The 22,320-nt window shown below is 35.0% G+C and overlaps 1 protein-coding gene across 1 annotated transcript; it reads left to right on the top strand.

Moving 5' to 3' along the window:
* dlec1 (DLEC1 cilia and flagella associated protein) lies at positions 1 to 21,926 on the top strand. The gene is made up of 38 exons (XM_067378095.1): positions 1 to 153; positions 773 to 913; positions 2,312 to 2,468; positions 2,872 to 2,982; positions 3,070 to 3,257; positions 3,963 to 4,180; positions 5,839 to 5,920; positions 6,132 to 6,219; positions 6,545 to 6,718; positions 6,833 to 6,969; positions 7,475 to 7,567; positions 8,061 to 8,151; positions 9,461 to 9,623; positions 9,719 to 9,911; positions 10,193 to 10,266; positions 10,372 to 10,528; positions 10,612 to 10,705; positions 12,406 to 12,536; positions 12,674 to 12,832; positions 13,728 to 13,858; positions 14,006 to 14,159; positions 14,673 to 14,783; positions 14,898 to 15,016; positions 15,141 to 15,332; positions 16,786 to 16,844; positions 16,929 to 17,080; positions 17,166 to 17,281; positions 17,354 to 17,424; positions 17,523 to 17,737; positions 17,859 to 18,014; positions 18,802 to 18,921; positions 19,002 to 19,096; positions 19,183 to 19,270; positions 19,390 to 19,602; positions 20,001 to 20,168; positions 21,166 to 21,319; positions 21,501 to 21,603; positions 21,800 to 21,926. Exons 1-38 carry the CDS (start codon positions 70 to 72, stop codon positions 21,924 to 21,926), a joined length of 5,079 nt encoding a protein of 1,692 aa, XP_067234196.1. The 5' UTR covers positions 1 to 69.
* Positions 21,927 to 22,320: the final 394 nt, after the last annotated feature.

The following is a 22,320-nucleotide window of genomic DNA, read 5'->3' as shown; positions in this document are numbered from 1 at the left end:
CACCTCACGCGCCCGAGCTTACAGAAATACTTGCGTTTCAGTATTTACACTCCTTTTCACAACAAAATAATGGCCGATGAAACTAAACTAAACGCACTAAAGAGCTCTGAACCCTCCATGAACCGACACAAGCCAGCATCAAAGACAACTCAGGTAAGAGAATGACTTCTGACCACTGCAATTCATTTTAACAGTTTGACCAGTAATCTGTCAAACTGGCAAATTTTGTCATCATTTATGTTGTTTCATACAAAAATACTATAAATGGTGTTTTTGAACCATACTATAGTAAATTGTAATATACTGTATATATTATAGTATTTACAACACTTTGTAATGAATGCTACAGCAAACTGTATTATTAACTATAGTGAACTGCTAAACTGTTATAAATACTGTACTGTAGTATACTTTTCTTTTTTTTTTACTACAGTAGTGTATATTGTAGTGTAATATACCCTAAAGTTATAAAACTTAGTACAATATTGGGTAAAGTAATTTGTTTATATTACTATAGTTGTTATATTATCACAGCAACTATAGAAATACCACAATAAATTATTTCAAGTACTTTACTATAGTATGGTTCAAAAACACTATAGTATTTACTATAAATTACTATAGTATTGTTTCACCTGAGCATGACTTTATTCCGTGGAACACAATGTTATGTAGAATTTCAGCCAGGCATTAAATATCATTTTCAACGGTCACTAAACAAGTCTATAAGATAATTTCATATTTTTGAGAGTGATTGGTTTTGTGTGTACAGGACATTTCTCATCTACTGGCCAGCATATTCAACGACCTTTACACCATAGAGGTGATTGGGAAGGACACTGTTTCTAATCTCAGTAAATCACGCAGAGGAGGCAACAACTACCATGAGAAATATGTGGAGGAGCTACAACAGGTGCCTCTCCTGTCACATCACTTAGCAAAATCTCTCTAATAAAATGAGGTCGATACTCTATAAACGTTAAGGGTCTGTAAGATTGTTTAATGTTTTTGAAAGAAGTCTCTAATCTTCAACTAGGCTACATTTATTTGATCAAAAATATAGTAAAAACTAGAGTGGCCGAAAAAGTTCAACACGCTGCAACTGAAGAAAACATACAAATAGAAAAAACATCAGCAAGTTAAGGAAACATCTTCATCGGGTGACAACAAATATGCTGTAAATACTCACAACGCAACCAAATACAGAGACACATTGCAAATACTCACACTCACGACCTCACATTTCAGGTCATCGACAACACTACTGATGAGTAAACATCGAGCAATAAGCGGTCTCAGCCATGTTCGTCACTTGTTGGGGTCCCATTGAAACATTTCTGTGATATTTGCAGCACGTTTCTGTATTTGGTTGCGTTGTGAGCATTTGTAGCACGTGTTGTCAAACTGATAAAGATGTTTTCTTAATTTGCTGGTGTTTCTTCAGTTGCATTGCATTGAGCTCTTTTGGCCGGCCACCATAAAAACAGTAATATTGTGAAATATTATTACAATTTAAAATAACAGTTTCCTATTTTAATATATTTTTAAAAATGTAATTGCATTTTCAACATCCATTACTCCAGTCTTCAGTGATCCCAGTCACATGACCCTTCAGAAATCATTCTAATATGCTGATTTAGTGCTCAATAATTTTTTTTTCATTATTATGAATACTGAAAAGTGCTGCTCAATACAAAGTTCTGTCATGAAACTCTAGATGGCGAAGGCTGATAGGTCTTTAACTCAATCTGCTTGCAATCACATAATTCTCTGTAAGGCACAGCTGATTGGTTCCTGTTGTGTCAGTAGCCAATGAGCTCGCTGCTCAACCTTCTAATACTCAGTTGCAGCTTGCTTTCAGAAACCCTTCACCTTCCCCAGCTCCACCTGTATAGATCTGCTATGGGTAATTCATGTATGCTATTGTGGCGACCAGGGCGGGCGAGAGCCGTGAGGGAATGGCGCGAGGCCGGTGACGCAAGTGATAACGAGCATCACCTGGGAGGCGCACCGGCCTTGAGTCTCTCACGGAGGAGCGACAACAGTGAGAGACTCAAGGCCGGTCCGCCTCCCAGTTGATGCTCGTTATCACTTGCGTCACCGGCCTCGCGCCGTTCCCTCACGGCTCTCGCCCGCCCTGGTCGCCGCAGCTATATTGTACAGCAGCAGCAGCATGTCTTACTTGCTCACAGCAGCGTGTTTTGTATGTATTGGCAGTAGCAAGTCCTGTACTTGCTACTTGCTATTCTTGTTTTATCCGATTTGTATAATCTAAATTATGATTTTTATTTTATCATTTTGATTTTGTCAGGTGCATTCTGAATACAACAGACGGATTCAGAACGCAGATATGCTGGAGACACACATCATACAGGGCCGTCTGCAAGCTGCTGCAAAAGAGGAGCATGATCACAACAAAATCATGGAAGAAGTGGGTGAGGCCTACCATCAGCTGGGCCTCCCCCCAGGTACGTTTCTCTATTCTGTTTATTTAAACAACCCAATATTTGTACTATCCACAGTCTGTCAGTCAGTTAGTTAAGGCTGGAATACACTACACGACTTTTAAAATCTGAACAGATTTTAAAACACTAGGCATAATACATTTGCCGACTTTGTAAATGGTTACAGAGAAAAATTGGGCATCATACACTAAACTACTGAGGATCATAAACTACCAGACTTTTAAATAGTTCTGAACACAACATACTCACAATCTTTCAATCTGTCGACTGGCGCAGACTTTTGGCAACTATTTTTGATTTAATCAGACTGCAAATTGGGGCAAAAATTGTGTAGTGTATTCCAGCCTTTAGTAGTCTTATGACATGAAAACCCATGTAAACAGAGCAATCCTCTATGTCTCCAAAGTTAAATCAGCCTTCAAGTGGTGTGTGGACAGTGAGCTTCTCAGAAGCAACAACTTGATTTGTCCACTGGATTATACAACAGTCCACACCCCAATTGTTAAAATCCCAAAAGGTAATATTTCACCGACTTATAAAGTGAAAACATACTCAAACAGTCAGATCACGTATCATAATACTGTCATTTTCTCATCTGTTACAGGCAAGTTCACTCCAGGCTTTGCCCAGCCAACTATCTCCTATAATATGCACATCAGCACCGAACCACAGGATGATGGTTACACTCCTCTCCCCCCACCCGCACAAACGGCCCAGAGCCTGCTGGAATTATCAGAGGAGACACTTACACTCCCTTCCTCTCCAGAGTCTAGCTCCATCAAGGGCACTGAGGTTTTTCCATATATATTATACTGTTTTCCTCATATCAAAGGGAGTAGAATGACCTGTATATGTTTTGGTATGTCATCACCTTTGCACCTAGACACTACTATTTTGTTTGTAACTATTTTGCTTGGAATTTTAACATTGCACATTATTTTAAGAAATAAATGGAAATATTATGGTAACATATGGTGAATGTTATTTAACTACATTAGTTAACATGAACTAAAATGAACAATACTTCTGCAGCATTTATTAATCTTAAGCATTAATCTTACTTAATGTTAATCTGAACATTTACTACCACATTTTTCACAAAGTTGTATCTGTTAACAATGCACTGTAAACTAACAGGAAAACATTTTTTAACTTGCAGTATCAAAGGTTAATAAATGCTGTAAAAATATATTGTTCATTGTTGTTAGTTAATTCATTAACTCATGTTAACAAGTGAGACCTTATTGTAAAGTCTTACCAATATTATAAATATTAAATATACTTTAATATTAAAATTCTATAATTTTTTAATGATTTTATCACTGCACAATCATATAAAAAGTATTACAGGCAAGAAAGTGGTTTAAAAATGACTAAAATACTAAAATATGTTCCCTTATACATTTAAATACATTTTTAATTATCCTAAAATCCTGATGTTCATTTTTTTAAAAAAAAAAAGTATTATTAATTATTTTTCCAATTTTTCAACTCAAGCTAGGTGTGGAGCATAAGGCCTCTTGGATGGAGAAGCCCAGTGCTCGGAGTCGGGCAGAAGACAGGGCTTCCCTGCAGCAGCACAAAGACCGACATAAGTTCCTGCGCAACCCTCGCTTCCTGCTTCCAAATGCCCAGCGTGGGGGAAAGTCTCTCATCATGCCAGGGAAGAGGCCGGAGAATGTGGGAAAGGGCAGGAAAAAGACTGTCAAAGAGAGGTATGCCTATCCTTTTTGTTTTAATGTGTGTTTTCTTGGGGAAGAAAGTTTGAATCACCTTTTTGACTTTAAGCCCCCCCCCCACACACACACACTTATAATTTAATTAATTCAATTCAATAATTTAATTCCAAACCTTTTTCCCATCTTCCATTGGGCAACAACAGCTTTGATTCAATACTATCCTATCAAATTAGTTTACTTAATGGCTTATCTTTTAATCCCTGAAAAGCTTGTTCTTTGTTATTGCATTGTTTGCATTTTGGACAGCTTTATTCAACCATTAGTGCCACAATATTTGTGCAGCTTGGGTAGGGGAAATATGATGCTCATGAGCACTCAAGATACAGATCACACTCTATTGTCTGCCATATATTATAAAAGCTGCCTGTATGTTTTGTGATATATTTTTTGATGACTTATGTAGAAAAACACAACATGATATTGCAAACCAGTAATATTAGTAATATTACCAGCCATGCAGCCTTAATAGCTTTTTTATTTATCGTCCTTTATTGACCTTAGTGTCTCCAAGCACACATCAGCATGCCAGGTGGTGGTAATCAGAGAAGACTGGATTACAAATGAATCAGTCCTCTGTTTCTTTCACTTTTCTGGCCCAACTGGAGTGTTTCTGACCATTTAAATGAGGTTTTCCCTTCACAGCAGCAGAAAGAATCACAAGACTATCAAAAATGCCTGAGCTGACTCTTTCAGCATTTTGAGTCAATGAGCTCTGTGCAGTTCCTGTTTTCTGCTTCTTGGCAGTCAACAACAGAACAAAAGATCCTGTTTGAATGACATATTTTATAGCTGGGCAGTTGACACAAAAGATTCTATGTTCAAATATTTATGACCGTAGTGTATATTTTAGGTTCTTTGACTGGTCACCATTTTTAAACACCCTTTTTGCTTGTTTGTTTTTAAATTAATTGTAGTGTAACAAAATAATTTCTAAGTGCACACATGTATTCTGTCAGTTAATATGTAATTTATACATTAATATGAGAATGTAATGTCAGCATAATATGCATAAAAGGATTAAAAATTGTTGCTTACTGCAAGTAAAATGATGGATACTTATGGGTCAAAACTGTTGATTTTTTTTTTTTATTTGATTTTTTGATATTGATTTAATAATTAATTTAATTAACTAATAAATGAATAATTAAGGCATTTCAGTTTAGGATACATAGTAGGATTTAGCCAAAAATTTAATTTATCCCATGATTTACTCACCCTCAAGCCATCCTAGGTGTATATGACTATCTTCTTTCAGCTAAACACAGTCAGAGATATATTTAAAAATATCCTGGCTTTTCTAAGCTTTATAATGGTAGTAAATGGGGGGCGTGATTTTGAAGTCCAAAAAATGCATCCATCCATCATAAAAATAATCCATACAGCTCCAGGTGGTTAATAAAGGCCTTCTGAAGTGAAGCGATGGGTTTTTGTAAGAAAAATATCCATATTTAAAACTTTATAAACTAAAATAACTAGTTTCCGGCAGACGGCCATACATGGCAGTAGAACATAGTCTTTTAAACCTAAGATGGCTTAAGGGTGAGTGAATCATGGGATAATTTTCATTTTTGGGTGAACTATCCCTTTAATGTAAGCTCAAATTGTGTTCACAAAATTCTATCTTTTAATATAAGTCCCGAGGGTCCCGCTCCCATCTTCACTGCGAATCCACCTGTGATCTTCTTCACTGACTACAGAGTAGGACAAGTCTATGAGGTATAAAAGCACCTTATATTTCATTTATTTTGGTCTATTTGAATGAATAATTGTCTTGATTCCACATCATAAACATGTTTTCACTGTATACTGCATGTTTTTTACTGTTTACTACATGACTCCTACTGTAAATGCTCTTTAGATTTTCCCTACTGAATGGTTCCAGTTTGGTATATTTTCAGTTCTTAATAGTGCCTTCTGTTTTCTGTAGACTGTGGTGGAACTCAAAAACATGACTGCGACCAGCCGTCACATTCGAATGATTCCTCCAACCTCCCCACACTTCTCTGTTGGTTTGGGTGAGACTCAAAAAAGTACCTGCTGACCTCATGAAAGGCTCATTTATGTTGGCAGGTTTCCATTGAATCTGTTAGGCATTTTGTAGCAGTGATAGAGGAAATAGCAAGGTTATCTCTGCCGGGTATGGAATATCACAAGATTCTGACTGAGGAATTATATAAAAAAAAATTACTTTGGTATTTACCCTGCAGCTTCAGGTGGCAAAATAGTAAAACAGTGACATCTACTGTTAAAAATGTGAAAAATTACTGCCATACCTAATGTGATTTCAGCTTTTTTGGCATCAAAATAAGAAATATTATAACAAAGCTTTATGTTCAACAGGCAGATTCCCTGGTGAGGGAGGGATTGTCGCTCCTGGAATGAGCTGCCAGTATATGGTGCGTTTTGCTCCAGACTCTCTGGCTGACTATGAGGACGCTCTAGTTGTGGAGACGCAGTTGCCGTATCCTCTCATTATACCGATAGAGGCCCGAAGACCCCCTCCAATACTCACTTGTGAGTCAAAATAAACCTAACTCTTTTAACATCTAGATCTTAAAGAGATAGTTCACCCAAAAATGTTTATTTGGACCTAAATGAATCATTTCCTCTCCACTTTTCATGTGCCAGTGCCTGCTGTCATAGACTGTGGTTACTGCCTGGCAGGAGGGGTGAAGTTTATGGAGGTGTTATGTCGGAATGAAGGACTGAGTGCTGGAACATTCTGTGTAATGCCTAAGAAACAGTGGCCTGCCTCAAGCCTTAGGGTAAGCAAGCAAATGTCGACATGAAAACTCATTCAGCTCATAGTTTTAATTCCTTTCTTTGATAGTATTATTATTTATAGCTTCCAACAGATCTCATATTTCTTATTATGTTATATACAGTAGAAAAAAGTATTGCAAATCCAGTTTTAGCTGTACATTTTAATACAAACAATGGCTTAAAGTCAAAATTAACTTAAAGTTCACTCTATCTGTTGCATGTTATTGATCTACATTGTTTTGAGCTCATAATTTTTAATCAAAATGTCATAACTTGATCTTCCTGTAAAAAGACAGACTTATCTCTTATGACGTATGTCAGACTTCTCTAACCATTTAATCCATTTAAATCCGTCCCGTTCTTACAAACAGGGATACAATATGTCACAATATGGAATAAAGGACCTGTCTCTGTCTGTTACATTGTGACTTTAACCTTGATTGCTTTTGATCTGTCTTGGTATATTGTTAACCATCCTGAGAAGTAATTTTAATAGTTTTTTCTCAGTCTGCAGTGAAGTCTACTTTCGCAGAACAGCCTCCCTTTGCCATCAGTCCTTGTATTTTTGGTCTTCTCCCTGGACAGGCCACTGTCATTGAGGTGAGATATTACTGACTGAAGAGCACAGATTGTGATGCTGACAGCCAATCGACTCAATCAGCAGCAAAAGCCAAGAAAACCTTATATAGTACATACTAACCAGTTTCACACAAATGACCTAAATATCCTCTAGGAGATTCCACATTATCATATGTTTGTTTAATCTTCCTTTTAAAATATACGCATTTTTCTTTCTTTTGATTTGATTGACATACATTTGTGAGATAGTATAGTCAACCCGTATAATCATTGTAACTTTTTAGTGACTGTAATTATGATTAAAAATAAATGCTTGTGGTTGGCTGAACAGATTTTTAGAAGTTTTTTTCAGATTTTGTAGTGCATCATGCTATCACCTAAGAAACTTGCAAAGAAAGACACATTCTGAAAGGCTATGAATATGCTGATTTATGCTTATTATCATATCTTGTGAATACAGTGATTCATAAAGACTGATGTTGCTCAAAATGTTTGGATTTATCTTATTGTTTAGGTTGTGTTTTACCCCACAACTGCTGAGATCATTTCTCAGGACTTCACCATTGTCTGTGATAACTGTCAAGTGAAGGACATCACCCTCCAAGGTAAGGAGTCAATTCAACCAAGCTTAAATATGTAAATACAATAAGAACTTCTTCTCTGAGATCTCTCTGAGATCATGTCTACATTTGACAGTAACGTTTTCATTTCAAAATTATCTGCTTCCACACTAGCATTTTCAAGCCTTTTCCAAAAGTTTCTCGTTTATACTGAAATGTCAGGAAATGTTTCATCTTACTGCGCATGCATTAAATGTAATAAAAGCTCATTGAGATGATACCAGCATAATAAAATTCTCATGCTATTCTTCTGGCACAATCATTTTATTAGCAAAATATCCGACCACTTTCTGGTGTGCCCAGATCGCACTCAAAATCGCTATTCCATGTACATTCTTAAATATATGTTCTTTATTGGCATCTATGGTTCCATGAAGGACTTTTAACATCCATAGAACCTTTCCCTTCCACAAAAGGTTCTTTATATTTAGGTTATTCAAAAGTTCTTTACACTAAGAAAAAATGGTTTTCTATGAAAGTTGGTTTCACTTCTTTCACTGAAAGGTTCTTTGCAAAACCAAAAATGGTTCTATTATGACATCACTGCGAAACCCCCCCCCCCTTTTGGAAACTATAATTTTTAAGAGTGTACGGTCTAAAACACAATTGCCCTCATGTTTTGCCCTCATTACTGAGCGAATTCTCTGCAGGTATCTTTGCTGGACTGTAATATGAAGAATGTACAAAGTAACATTTATTTTTAACAACACTATAAAAATGAATAGCAAGTACAACAATGCTGGTATACCCATAGATATCTATGGGTGCAATATGTGTCACATGACTGAACGTGTCATCGTTTTCAAATACCTTTGTTTTCACAGTCCACACTACTGGGCAAAAACTACATTTTCAAATTCATTTACTTGGGAGAGCATTTTCAAAAAACTATGGTAACACTTTAGAATAGGGAACACATATAAACTCTTAACTACGACTTTTCCCTCAATAAACTCCTAATTTACTGCTTATTAATAGTTAATAAGGTAGTTGTTAAGTTTAGGTATTGGGTAGAATTAAGAATGTAGAATCTGGTCATGCAGAATAAGGCATTAATATGTGCTTAATAAGTACTCATAAATAGCCAGTATTATAGTAATATGCATGCTAATAAGCAACTAGTTAAAAGACCCTAAAATAAAGTGTTACCAAAACTTATTAGTGTGGATGGAAGGTCAACAAGTAGAGAATTTTTTTTTTTTTTTTTTAAATGTATCTGGATTAATGTAGATGTAGACTAAAACAAAACCCTCCAAAGATATATATGTATACATCTTTCAATATATTTTCTCAGGCACAGGTCAGCTGGTCACTGTGGAGCTGGTTTCAGTATCAGGTGGAGAGGATCAGCCTGAATTTGGGGAGTTGTGTGATATCACAGCTGACCATTTTGTCAGATTCAACCCAACCAATACACATTCCACCTTGCAGAAGACGGTGGTCGTAAAAAACAACGCGTGAGCTTCCTGCACACATCTGCGTAAACACAGAATAGTATATACAGTAGATACTTAATGCTATATTAATGAATCATTATTTTGCTTCTCTGTAGACACTTGGAGCTCCCATACCACTGGCAGACAATGAAGCCCAACCTTCAATGTTTGTTGCCTGGAGAGGCTATAAATCCTTCCAGCATTCAGCATCATCTTGATACAGACAGTGTGTTCAGCATCAGTCCAGTTATGGGCATCCTGACCCCTGCACAGGAACATGAGTTCCTGCTTACATACTGTCCCAAGGATGTACGTATGTGCACTCACACATATAAACACACTTAGGGCTGGTTTACACAGAATGCGTTTTTGCTGTTAAAAATGCAAGACACAGGTCAGTGGAACTTGAGCACCGCTTTTTCAGACGTTAGCGCAACAGTTAAAGACGTCCATCTAGTGTGTGTTTACATTGAAAAATAGTGGAAAAGCAGTGCAGTGGAATGGAAATTACACATTCTGTGTGAATGGCCCCTTATACACATGTGAACATCTGTACATTCCTCTGAACACTTATTTTCTCTCTGTCTCAGCTGAAAGAGTACCACAGTGTCTGCCGCTTGGTGATCATGGATGTTCCTAATCCACCCAGAATCAGTGATAATGGGTGAAATGAACTGATATTTGAATTTAAAATTCATTTAACATAAATGTAAGATTTTTCAATCAATAAGCACATGCCATATAGAAACTTATATTTGCTGATTTGCAGGACATCTCTCGACACAGCTCTCCAAGTAAATGATGTGACCGTTTTAGAGCTTGAAGTGAAAGGTTCTGCTGAGCCGTATAAAATCCTTCTTGAGCCGTATGCTGTTTTAATACCAGGCGAAACATACATAAACAACACAATCTGCAGGACATTCAAGGTAGCGCTGAGTCTAGAGGTCAAAATGATTCCTTTTCTTAATTTACCACATGCTTTTGTATTTTGTGTCTGTGTGTGTTTCAGATGTGGAATCACAGCAAATCAGTCATTCACTTTGAATGGGAGCGTATTGTTGACTGTCACGTCATTGAAGTGGAGCCCTCAACAGGAGAAATAGGTCAGAGCTTTGCAGTGTGTCAGTGAATTAATGCACTGTAAAAAAGAAAAAGTTAGTTCAACTCAAATTTTCAAGGCAACCGACTGCACAGAATTTTTGAGTTGAAGATATCAACTTATTTTTTTAAGTTTTGAAGAACTACAATTATTAAGTTGCGTCAGCTACGTTTTTCAAGTTCTGACAACTAAGTTTTTTAAATTCAAGTTACTGGAACTTTCAAATCTGTAATAACTTACTATTTTGAGTTTAAATTTTGATTGGTGGCTCCCATCATGCACTGCAACATGAAGCACTTTTTTTTATTGTCACCATTGTTGAGGGTCATATGCTGATTCTTTATGTCTGTGTGTTTTTTAAAAAAAACCTTCAGATTATAAAAGCTCTGCTGGATCTCAAGTGGTAACCGATTTACTATAAGAAATAATATTACATCTATATCACCAGTTAATACTGGATGTCACCAATGAATCTGGCCATTTCACAATAAGAAAACACAACCATTATGACTGTGCTTCACAAAGCATTGTAAACCTAAATTGATCAACTTTGGCTCACAGCACTTTTGGGAAACACAGCCCAGATCATAATTTCTCTGGCCATAACAAACGTGCTTTACAAACACAAAGTTGGAGCAGCCAGAGATAAATTAATATTAATTAATAGAGTCAAGAGCCCAACTAAAGGAAATGCTTTTCACCATCATGGTGACTTCAAACTAAACTTTCATTTAACATTAACATCTAAACATCTGTTAATTCTCAATAAGAACTTTTGTTGATGTATGACAGAAATCAAATCAATCTGGTTAATAATAAGTGTAATAATGTTTAATGGCTGGAAGTCAGTTGTAGATGTTGTGTCTCTCTCTTTTTCTCTTGTTGTTTCTTCAATGATTCTGCTTATTATCATCAGGTGTCTCCACTAATTGTCAATCATCAATCAATTATCTCATTAACTTTAACACTGCTTCAGTGTTACTTTTTAACACCCGGCAAGATGGACTCATATGTTCACTTTGGGTGTTAATTTAACACTGGGGATTTTGCTTTGTGGGTGTCAACTACAACTTCAAAATAAAATCAACTCAATTTATTAAATAAGATGAACTTTTCCTCAGAAACGTCTGAAAGTGAGTTCAAGTGGCTTACAACAGATAGTTCAAGTTCCAACTAGCAATTTTATTGTCAGTGAATGCAAAAATCTTAGTAAGGTGAACAATTTTGAGTTGTCGTTTTTACAGTGTGTATGAACAAACAGATATACATTACCATTCAAAAGTTTGGGGTCTGTAAGATTTTTTATTTTTTTTTTTGAAGGAAATTGATTATTAAGCAAGGATTCATTAAATTGATCAAAAGTGACGATAAAGACTTCTTGAGCACCAAAATCAGCATATTAGAATGATTTCTGAAGGATCAACACTGAAGATGTTTGCCAAAATGGCTGCAGCCGTCACAGGAATAAATTACAGTTTAAAACGCTTATTTTAAAATATAATAATATTTCACAATATTACTGTTTTTACTGAGTTTTTGAACATATAAATGCAGCCTAGTAAAAAAAAAAATCTTACAGAGCCCAAACTTAGAGTACAAGTATACAAAAATAGAGTATAAATCTATTAATTAATAAACAAACGAACAAATGAATGTATTCTAACATGACACACCGTAATATGCTGAACCTGTTGTTGCTTACAGAGATAAATGAGTGTCTTGACATGGAGCTGGTTCTGACCGGAAGGAATCCTGGTCATTTGACCTCCACCCTGCAGTGTCACATTCAGCACCATCCTAAAACTGTAGGACTGGCCATTGAGGTCACATTTAAGGTCAGAGGTGTTTGAATCCCTTTTCCCTCTACTGATTTAAACTCAGTATGCTGTGTGAAGGCCACCACAAATGTTCTCCTTAGGAAATTATGTCTTACAATTTAATTAATATGCAGTATTTTTATATGGTGCCTCAGGGTCCGCATTGCTCAGTGAATGTGCCCAGTCTGGATTTTGGTTTGCTGGAAATGGGAAATGAGAGCACCTCTACCATTCATATCACCAATAACAGCCTGGTAGATGCCCCCTGGAGCCTAGAAGAACTGTCCCACACCAAGCCGCCCATCAAGGGATTGGTACAACACAATATTTACACCTCTTAAAAATTAAGTCTTGGGTTTTAACAAAGCCGAATAATAATAATAATAAATAAACTTATATATAAAATAAAATATATAATAAAATATTTACATGTGATTTTATAAAATAATAATTATATAATATTACTTTGTAAAATAACTGTAAAAAGGTATACTACCGCTCAAAAGTTTGGGATCGGTACGATTTGTAATGTTTTTTAAAAGAAGTTTCATCTGCTCACCAAGGCTACATTTACTTAATTAAAAATACAGCAAAAACAGTAATATTGTGAAATATTATTACAATTTAAAATGACTGTTTTCTATTTGAAAATATTTTAAAATGTAATTTATTCTTGTGTTGGCAAAGCTGAATTTTCAGCATCGTTAATCCAGTCTTCAGTGTCACATGATCCTTCAGAAATCACTCTAATATGTCAATTTGCTGCTCAAGAAACATTTAATGTGTACAATTTTTTCAGGATTATTTGATGAATAAAAAGTTCAAAAGAACAGTGTTTATCTGAAATCTAATCTTTTGTAACATTATAAATGTCTTTACTGTCACTTTTGATTGATTTAATGCATCCTTGCTGAATAAAAGTATTAATTTCTTTAATTTATTTAAAAAAAAATAAAAATAAAGATTTTTACTGACCCCAAACTTTTGAACGGTAGTGTATATACTTATATACATATATACATATTTAGATTTATATTTATATACATACAGTATACATTACTAATAATATGTATTTTGTAAAATCAATATAAAAGGATATAATAATAATAATAATATTCATATACATATCAAGGTTTTTATTGATTTGCATGCTATATAACAAAATATAACAAAAAGTTTTTGTATCTTCTTTTCTGCATGTGTGATTAGGTGTATATCAATCCAAATAAAGGTGTGCTGCCTCCGCTGGCGTCCTGCAGTGTGGATGTGGTCTTCAGAGCCCTGTACTGTCTTTGTTTCGAGTCAGTCCTACTGCTTTCTGTGCTCAACGGCACTGGATGGTGAGGAAATGAGTCACATCATTTGTTGTATTGTACAGATGTCAATAAGAACTAGAAGAAGAGAAAACTACTTGAATGTTACCTAATGTTATTATTACTCTTTTGTCACATATTGGAGTGAAGGTGTGCATTTGTGTTTGTCTTCAGTCACCTCTCTGTACGGGCGGTCGTCCAGTCTCCTCAGGTGTGCTTGCTGAGCTGCGAGCTGGTGTTTGCTGATCTGTATGTAGGTGTTCCACAGACAGGCAGCGTTACCCTGTTTAACCAAACACTACTGCCAGCCCACTTCACCTGGGGCAAGGTGAGGAAGTGGCAGTTTATGTAATCTGTTTATCTCAAGATGTTTTTATCTTGTTAAAAATACCCAAACCAGTGTTACTAGTTTGGAAAGAACATGATGAAATAATATTGAACCATAATGTGGTCATACTTACTGAAAATTAAGGGCCTTCAGTCATTTATTTCTTCATTACACACAATTTTACACATAAAAACATCAATAAATCAGAAAAAAGTTTAAAGATCATATAAAGTCACATGAGATGAAGACTTGTATCAGTAGTCTAATAAAACCAAAGTGGCAGACATGTTGAGATCACAATTTTTGCTCATGGAATAAACAAATCATGTCTGTAAAAAAAAGTCATGTTATGCAAAAATGATTTTTGCATAATTTTTAATTCACTATGTCCAATCTTGGAATGTGTGTCAACCAATCAGAAAAATTCAACTGGTATAATGTTGTGATATTATACAGGTTGGACCAAATAATATAAATCTCAGTGTCATTCTCAATGTTTTCTCTCCCTCTCAGCTCCAAGGTGAACAAGCTCGTCTCTGCTCTGCAAACTTCAATCCCTCTGCAGGCACTTTGGAGCCCAATGCTAAAACAGAAGTCACTGTATCATTCACCGCCCACACTGTTGTACGTGCTGCTACTGTAATACTCTAACACCCACAGCTTGTAAACTACACATTTGATGAAATTCAAGCTCCAGTACAACATATTGTTCCTCACATTATTGTAAATGTGTTTTAGGAGAAACTGACTGAAGTGGCTGCGGTTTGTGAAGTAAAAGGAATGGAGAGTCCATTATTACTGGGATTTTCTTCTAAAGCCAAACCTCTCAGAGTGTCCTACTCACTGCCTTCTGACTGGTAAAGACACATTTACCTCATATTCACATTTCTTGGTTAGTCTTTTTTTTTTTTTTTGCTTTTTACAAAAATAAATCAAAGCATTGCTTCAACCTCACTGTGTTCTTCACTCTTGCATATTTAGTATTAATTCAAATGATGACAATCACCAACCAATCACACTGGACTTCACTGAGCATGAACCAGTCATCATTGGCAAATCAGCCAAACGGCAGTTGCTGATAAATAATCACACTGCTATACCTGCTCCGTTCACTGTCGAGGCAGAGTACTTTACTGGATACTGTCCTTCACAATCGGATGAAAACTCTGAAAGGTACAGTGCATAGCTTGATTCTGCTTAATTGTTTTGTATCAATACAAAAAAAATCTCTTATGCTCATCAAGGCTGCATTTATTGTTATATTGTGAAATAATATTTAAAAAAAAAATGTTTTTTTGTAATATATTTTAAAATATAATTTATTCCTGTGATGAAAAGCTGAATTTTCAGCATCATTACCCCTGTCTTCAGTGTCACATGATCCTTCAGAAATCATTCTAATATGCTGATTTGGTGCTCAGGAAACGTTTCTTACTATTATCGATATAGAAAACAGTTGTGCTAACAGTGCTAACATTTTTTCTTTAATGAATAGGAAGTTAAAAAGAACAGCATTTATTTGAAATTGTAACATTTCAAATGTTGTATAGCATCATATATAATTTTTAATGATTTATCAATTAAATTTAAATTACGGAAGAGGATTAGGGCCAAGCAATAATAAAAAAATAAAACCATCTTGAGATTAAAGTTGTTAAATTTCGAGAAAAAAACTCGTTAAATTTCAAGAAAAAAATTGAAATAAAATGTTGAGAATAAACTCGTTAAATTACGGGAAAAAACTCGTTAAATTTCAAGAAAAAAGTCGAGATAAAATGTTGAGAAAAAACTCGTTAAATTTCGAGAAAAAAATTTGAGATAAAATGTTGAGAATAAACTCGTTAAATTACGAGAAAAAAGTTGTTAGATTATGAGAACAAATTCGTTAAATTACAAGAAAAAAGTTGTTAGATTATGAGAACAAATCATAAAATTATCGTTAAATTATCGTTATCATAAAAAAAGTTACATTTTGAGAAAAAAGTCGAGATAAAATGTTGAGAATAAAGTCATTAAATTACTTGAAAAAACTCGTTAAATTTCGAGAAAAAAGTCAAAAAATGTTGAGAATAAACTTGTTAAATTATGAGAAAAAACTCGTTAAATTTCGAGAAAAAATTTGAGATAAAATGTTGAGAATAAAGTCATTAAATTACGAGAAAAAAGTCGTTAGATTATGAGAACAAATTAGTTAAATTACGATAAAAAAATCGTTAGATTATGAGAACAAATTTGTTTAATTACGAGAAAAAACTTGTTAAATTTTGAGAAAAAAGTTGAAATAAAATGTTGAGAATAAACTCGTTAAATTACGAGAAAAAAAAACGTTAAATTTTGAGAAAAAAGTCGAGATAAAATGTTGAGAATAGTCATTAAATTATGAGAACAAATTCGTTAAATTTCGAGAAAAAAAGTTGAGATAAAATGTTGAGAATAAACTTATTAAATTCGAGAACAGAATTTTATTTCGACTTTTTTCTCGAAATTTAACGAGTTTTTTCTTGAAATTTAACAACTTTAATCTCAAGATGTTTTTTTATTTTTTATTATTGCTTGGCCCTAACCCTCTTCCGTATTAAATTATATTTGAGAGTCATTATTTTTATTATTTGGACTTTTCATTCAGAAGCAGTGCACCTCTCCACTCCGTCCAGGCCAAAAAAATACAGCAGAAAGCATATGATGGTCAGTGCATCCTAATCCTTTCCGTTCTTTAGTATCAGAGAAAGTGAAACACCAAAGTCAAAAATATATTTTCTTTGCTTTCAGAATTTGTGAACTGTCTGCTTTCCCATGGAAAAGGTGCAGCGTTCTTTGTTAAACCAAACAAGGGAATGCTCGGCCCATTTGAGAGTCAAACCATCAATATCACTGCTTTCACCAATATGTGGGGAGATTATCAGGACAACCTTATATGCAAGGTATATTTCACAATAAGTATTTTGCCTTTCTCGAATCAAACACCTGAGTTACAATGAATTCTTGTGAATTTATGACATTTTTTAGGTTGGAGATCTAGATCCAACTCCCATTCCTATCCAGATGTCTGTGAGGGGCTGCCCTATTTACTTTCAGATGATTGGACCACAGCCTGACAATCAGAACCAGGGTCCAATTATAAGGTCAGTATTCAGGATACTTTAGATGTTGCAGTTTACATGCAAAGATTATTCCTTGAAATTTATGATTGACAGATTTGGAAGCCATGTTTCTGGAGGAGACACTGTGTCACGCTCTTTACGGCTCATTAACACCAGTCCGTTTGGTGAGTTGTTCATCACATCATGTTTACAAATGCTTCTCATTCTCATGTCTAATTGTTAACTTTTATATCAAAACTGCCTATTTTCTGAAACCTCTCAGAAATCCGTTTGGATTGGGTGACCTACAACTTGGAGGTTGGCGATAGTAAGTTGATAGATCTCTTGGTTGCATGTGGTGAGCCCTTTCCCCTGAAGGATGCAGATGGTAATGAGGTTGTTGGAGGGCTGGACTCATCCGTCATGTTCCCACCCACATGGAATGACAACAACACCCCCAGCAGAGAAGGAACAAGCTCGACATTCATGACCAAATCTGTGAGTCTTGCCTTAGTTTTCACGGCAACATCCCAAAACAGATTGTTCTGGGGCAGCTTCACTACACAAACCAAAAAGTTTTTCATTTCACTTATTGAAACATTTTTCTTTTGTTTTATAGGATGATTTTGGAGAGAGTGAGGAAGAATGTGATGGAGAAGAAGGCACTGAGGCTTCTGTGTCTCTGGCTCCAGTGAAGAAGCTGTTCTCTGTGTTTCTGAAGCCTCATGAAGGGAATGTCTCTGACTACCCATACTGCATCACTCCACAGCAAACTGTAGGTTATGGGGATCAGCACTGTTCCAGGTCTCCATTAGAATGTGTTTTATTTACATATCTGAATGTAAAACATTAATAACTAGAAGCTAAAGATTGTGAACAAACTTTGATGTTGGCTTGAGAAAGCCTGAATGGGCAGCCTGAGTCAAAAGAGGAAGAGGATTAGGGCCAAGCAATAATAAAAAATTAAAACCATCTTGAGATTAAAGTTGTTAAATTTCGAGAAAAAAATCGTTAAATTTCGAGAAAAAAGTCGAAATAAAATGTTGAGAATAAACTCGTTAAATTTCGAGAAAAAACGTGTTAAATTTCGAGAAAAAGGTCGAGATAAAATGTTGAGAATAAACTCGTTAAATTACGAGAATGTTGAGAATAAACTCATAACATTAAATTATGAGTTTATTCTCAACATTTTATTTCGAGTTTCGAGTTAAGTTTTTTCTCGAAATTTAACAACTTTAATCTCAAGATGGTTTTAGTTTTTTATTATTGCTTGGCCCTAATCCTCTTCCATAGCTTAGTTAACCTACTAATAAATAATAACTGTAATTTTGTTGTTAATCTTTAAATGTTTTATTTAAACATTTTTTTCATAAGATTTACAAATAAAAAATCCCAACATGAAATAATAATGTGCCAATAATTGAAAAGGCATTTATCAGTAATATATCAGTAATACAAATATGTATGCTGCTTTCACAGTCACTGTTAAATTATATAATATAATGTAATATTAAAAAATAGAATTTATATTTTACATACATTTAATATATGCTTTAATACAGGTAGTTCCAGCAGGGGGCAGTAGCACCATTCACGTGTCTTTCACTCCTCTGATCCTGTCATGTTCAGCCAATCAAAGATGTTTGGGTTATGCTTTGGGTTTCATGACTCTGGACTCTAAGGTATGTGAGTGTGTGAAATGAAATCCATACGTTTACACTACTGATAATATCATACAGTACCCATATTATTCATCTTGTAGCTTGCGTCACTGACTCCAGGCAAAGTAGAGAGAACCCAGGGCTATGAACTACAACCTCTAAGGCTGGACATGCAGGCGAATGTAAAACCTGCCATGTGAGTAGCAGATGTGTTTAATACACATATATTTAATAGTTTACATGATAGAACAGAACACTAGTAACCACTGTGTGTGTGTGTAGTTTGTCAGTGCAGATGGCAGAGGATTCAGAGGTACTGGAATTCACTGCAGCTGCCAGTGATACACTAGAGAGAACATCTCACACACAGGTGCACTTATAACAATATGTATCCAAATTAAAGACAAGCAAGTTAAGTATGACAGTGCCTGTTGGTGGTGTGAGGGTTTAGCTAGATATTTTTGTCTTTCCGTTTTTTAAGCGTAGAAGGAATCCATGATCTCTCGGACGTTCCAGCTGAAGAACAATACCGATATGGCCTTGAGTTTCAGACTGAGTACACCCCCCCCATTCTCAGTGCTGCGGCCCCGACAGACCCATAAATTGATCGGCAGCTCACCCTCTCACAGGCACACACAAGGACTCTCTGGGCCAGGAGACGAGCAAACATTGCTTCTGTTACAGCCTAAACACATAATGCAGGTCTGTGCAAACATACATATTTGAATATATTTGCTTACTGTATAGTAGGTACTATGTTTGGATTTAAACTTTGCAACTGTGACCTATGGTGTCAGTTGCGTCGCTTCACCGCCATTCAAAACTACACTCTTGTTTCCTCATGGGATTGTAACGTGTCCATCGATGCGCATTTCAGAATCTTGGCGGAAGTAGTGGGTAATCTGGGTACTTTTCGCCTATGGTTTTCAAATACTTTTGTTGCCGTACTGTTTTTCACACACTATGTAGTAAGGAAGTATAAGTTTTCAGAAGCATCGATTGTGTTCCTGCTCATTTAGCACCATATTTACAGGTGCTAAATCTCTCAACATTTGTCAGTCTGATCCAGAAATGGTTTCAATTATCTTTTTAATTTGCAGGTTAAGGTGGCTTTCCATAATTCAGCTTCGCTTCTGACCTGTCTGAATGAATCATGTGAGGAATCAGATGCTCAGCTCTCTGCTACCCTTCTGTGCAGTGATGTTGGTGAAAGGACACTACAGTTTCAGCAAAGTTTGACCATTCAGTACAGCAATAACAGCGTACAGGTCTCTACACTTGCTTTCTTTAAATTTTTTAAATGATCCAATCTCAGAAAAAATGCACTTTGGGAGGTGCACAAAGCCGGTATTAATGACTATTAGCTGACATTATTCAAAGTTATCACACCCAAAGGTGGGTAATAATATCCCCATCTCATCCCCATCTTGTGGGAATCATATTATCCTGGAACAATAGCCTCATTCAAGCCAGTATTTACAGAGAAGTAATTGTCAAATTTGGACTTTTTTTAAAATAATAATAAATAAATAATATGAATAAATATAAATAAATAAAATGTTATTAATTAAATATTATTATATTTAAATTTAAATTTAAATTAATTTAATTTTTTCCCTCTAACTGGCCCCCAGACCCCAGTTTGAAAACTTTTGATAATCTACACTACCGTCTGTAAGATTTTTATAAAAAGAAATGTATACTTTTATTCAGCAAGGATAAATTAAATTGATCAAAAGTGACAGTAAATATATTTGTAATGCCACAGAAGATTTCTATTTTAAATAAATGCTGTTCTTTTGAACTTTATATTCATCAAAGAATCCTGAAAAAAGGTCCACAAAAATATTAAGCAGCACAAATGTTTTCAATATTGATAATAATAAGAAATGTTTCTTGAGCAGCAGATTATCATATTATAATGATTTCTGAAGGATCATGTGACACTGGAGTAATGATGCTGAAAATTCAGCTTTGCCATCACAGGAATAAATTACATTTTTACATAGATTCAAATAATAAAAATATATATATATATTGAATTGTAATAATATTTTAAAATATTACTTATTTTACTGTATTTTTGGTCAAATAAATGCAGCCTTGGTGAGAATAAGAGACTTTTTTTTTTAAATCATTTAAAAAAAAAATTCTACTGACCCCAAACTTTTGAATGATATTGTACCAAGATAGTTATAAATTAGCAGCAATGTTTCTTTAATGTCAAATTCTGTTAAATACTGTTGTCTGTTTGCACTGTTTCAGACAGTGTCCCTTCGTGCTCATCTGGCATTACCAACACTGCACCTGTCTAGTGCCACTGTGGATTTTGGCACCTGCTATGTTGGACAAACAACTATCAAAGAGGTCTACCTCTACAACAGAGGTGGCTCCTGTAGCTACTGGACCGCACTTACAGGTAAAATGATTTGGCACTGGAGTGGAATGACCATGTTCAGTAGTTGCATTAGCATTGACAAACTTGCAGTAATAACAGATTGCACCTTTAAACCAGTCTTTTATCGTGTGATCGTTACAATCGTGGTAATTACCTTGTATCTAGCTGAGCTCATGTTTTGTTTTGTGTCTAGATGCTGAAGGTGATAATGAAGTGTTCAGGGTGAGTCCAGATTCGGGTGTGTTGAAGCCTCTTGGGAATCCACCGTCCTGTAAACAGCTGTTGCAGATCAGCTTCACTGCAAGGTATAGTCTTACCCGATACTCGCAAAAAATAAAAAATACTTAATTCAAGAAATGAATAATATATTTATATAACTGCAGTGGGTGAAGTAATACCTCAGGTTTAGTTCAGGAATACTCTACTATATAACTGTATTTGTTTAATCAGATGCAGGCCAGTGAAATAATAAACATTATACTAACAGTATTTTCCTTATAGTGAGCAGAAAGAGTTCCGGACAATCATCACGGTGCAGGGGGTTCTTGGAGAGACGCCACTTGTTCTTAAAGTTATTGGAAGTGGATCATTTGATGAGAGTTTTGTATCTCCAATATCTGACACCTGACAATACAACACTGAGTTCCACATATAAGACCAGAGAACAGAAAAATATCTTTCTGTAGACATTCAAGTTTGATTAGACACTGTTCTCAGTATACTTAAAATGTTGCATTTGTGAAATATTTATTCTTTTAATTATAAAAAAGATTAAATAACATAAGCAAATTTCAGATGGTCTAGTGTATGTTTGTGAATCAAATATCAAAGGTCAAGTTGTAGTTAAACAGTTATTTTACATATACGTTACCGTTCAAAAAGTTTGGGGTCAGCAAGATTTTAGTCTCTTATTCTGACACACTGCATTTATTTGATCAAAAATATAGTAAGAACAGTAATATTGTGAAATATTATTACAATTCAAAATCAGTTTATTTTAATATTGTTTTTTTTTTTTTTTT

The sequence above is a fragment of the Chanodichthys erythropterus genome, chromosome 23 (assembly GCF_024489055.1).
Source record: "Chanodichthys erythropterus isolate Z2021 chromosome 23, ASM2448905v1, whole genome shotgun sequence".
NCBI classification, from domain to species: Eukaryota; Metazoa; Chordata; class Actinopteri; order Cypriniformes; family Xenocyprididae; genus Chanodichthys; species Chanodichthys erythropterus.
The sequence above is the reverse complement of the archived record's forward strand: the minus strand, read 5'-3'. Positions and strand labels throughout refer to the sequence as shown.

What these genes read in the sequence shown, in the direction of transcription:
- dlec1 (XM_067378095.1), top strand. Translation starts at nt 70, where the DNA reads ATGGCCGATGAAACTAAACTAAACGCACTAAAGAGCTCTGAACCCTCC. An exon ending in AATTGTTAAAATCCCAAAAG is followed by an intron (nt 2,983 to 3,069) that starts GTAATATTTCAC and finishes CATCTGTTACAG; the next exon opens with GCAAGTTCACTCCAGGCTTT. An exon ending in GTGCTCAACGGCACTGGATG is followed by an intron (nt 13,859 to 14,005) that starts GTGAGGAAATGA and finishes GTTTGTCTTCAG; the next exon opens with TCACCTCTCTGTACGGGCGG.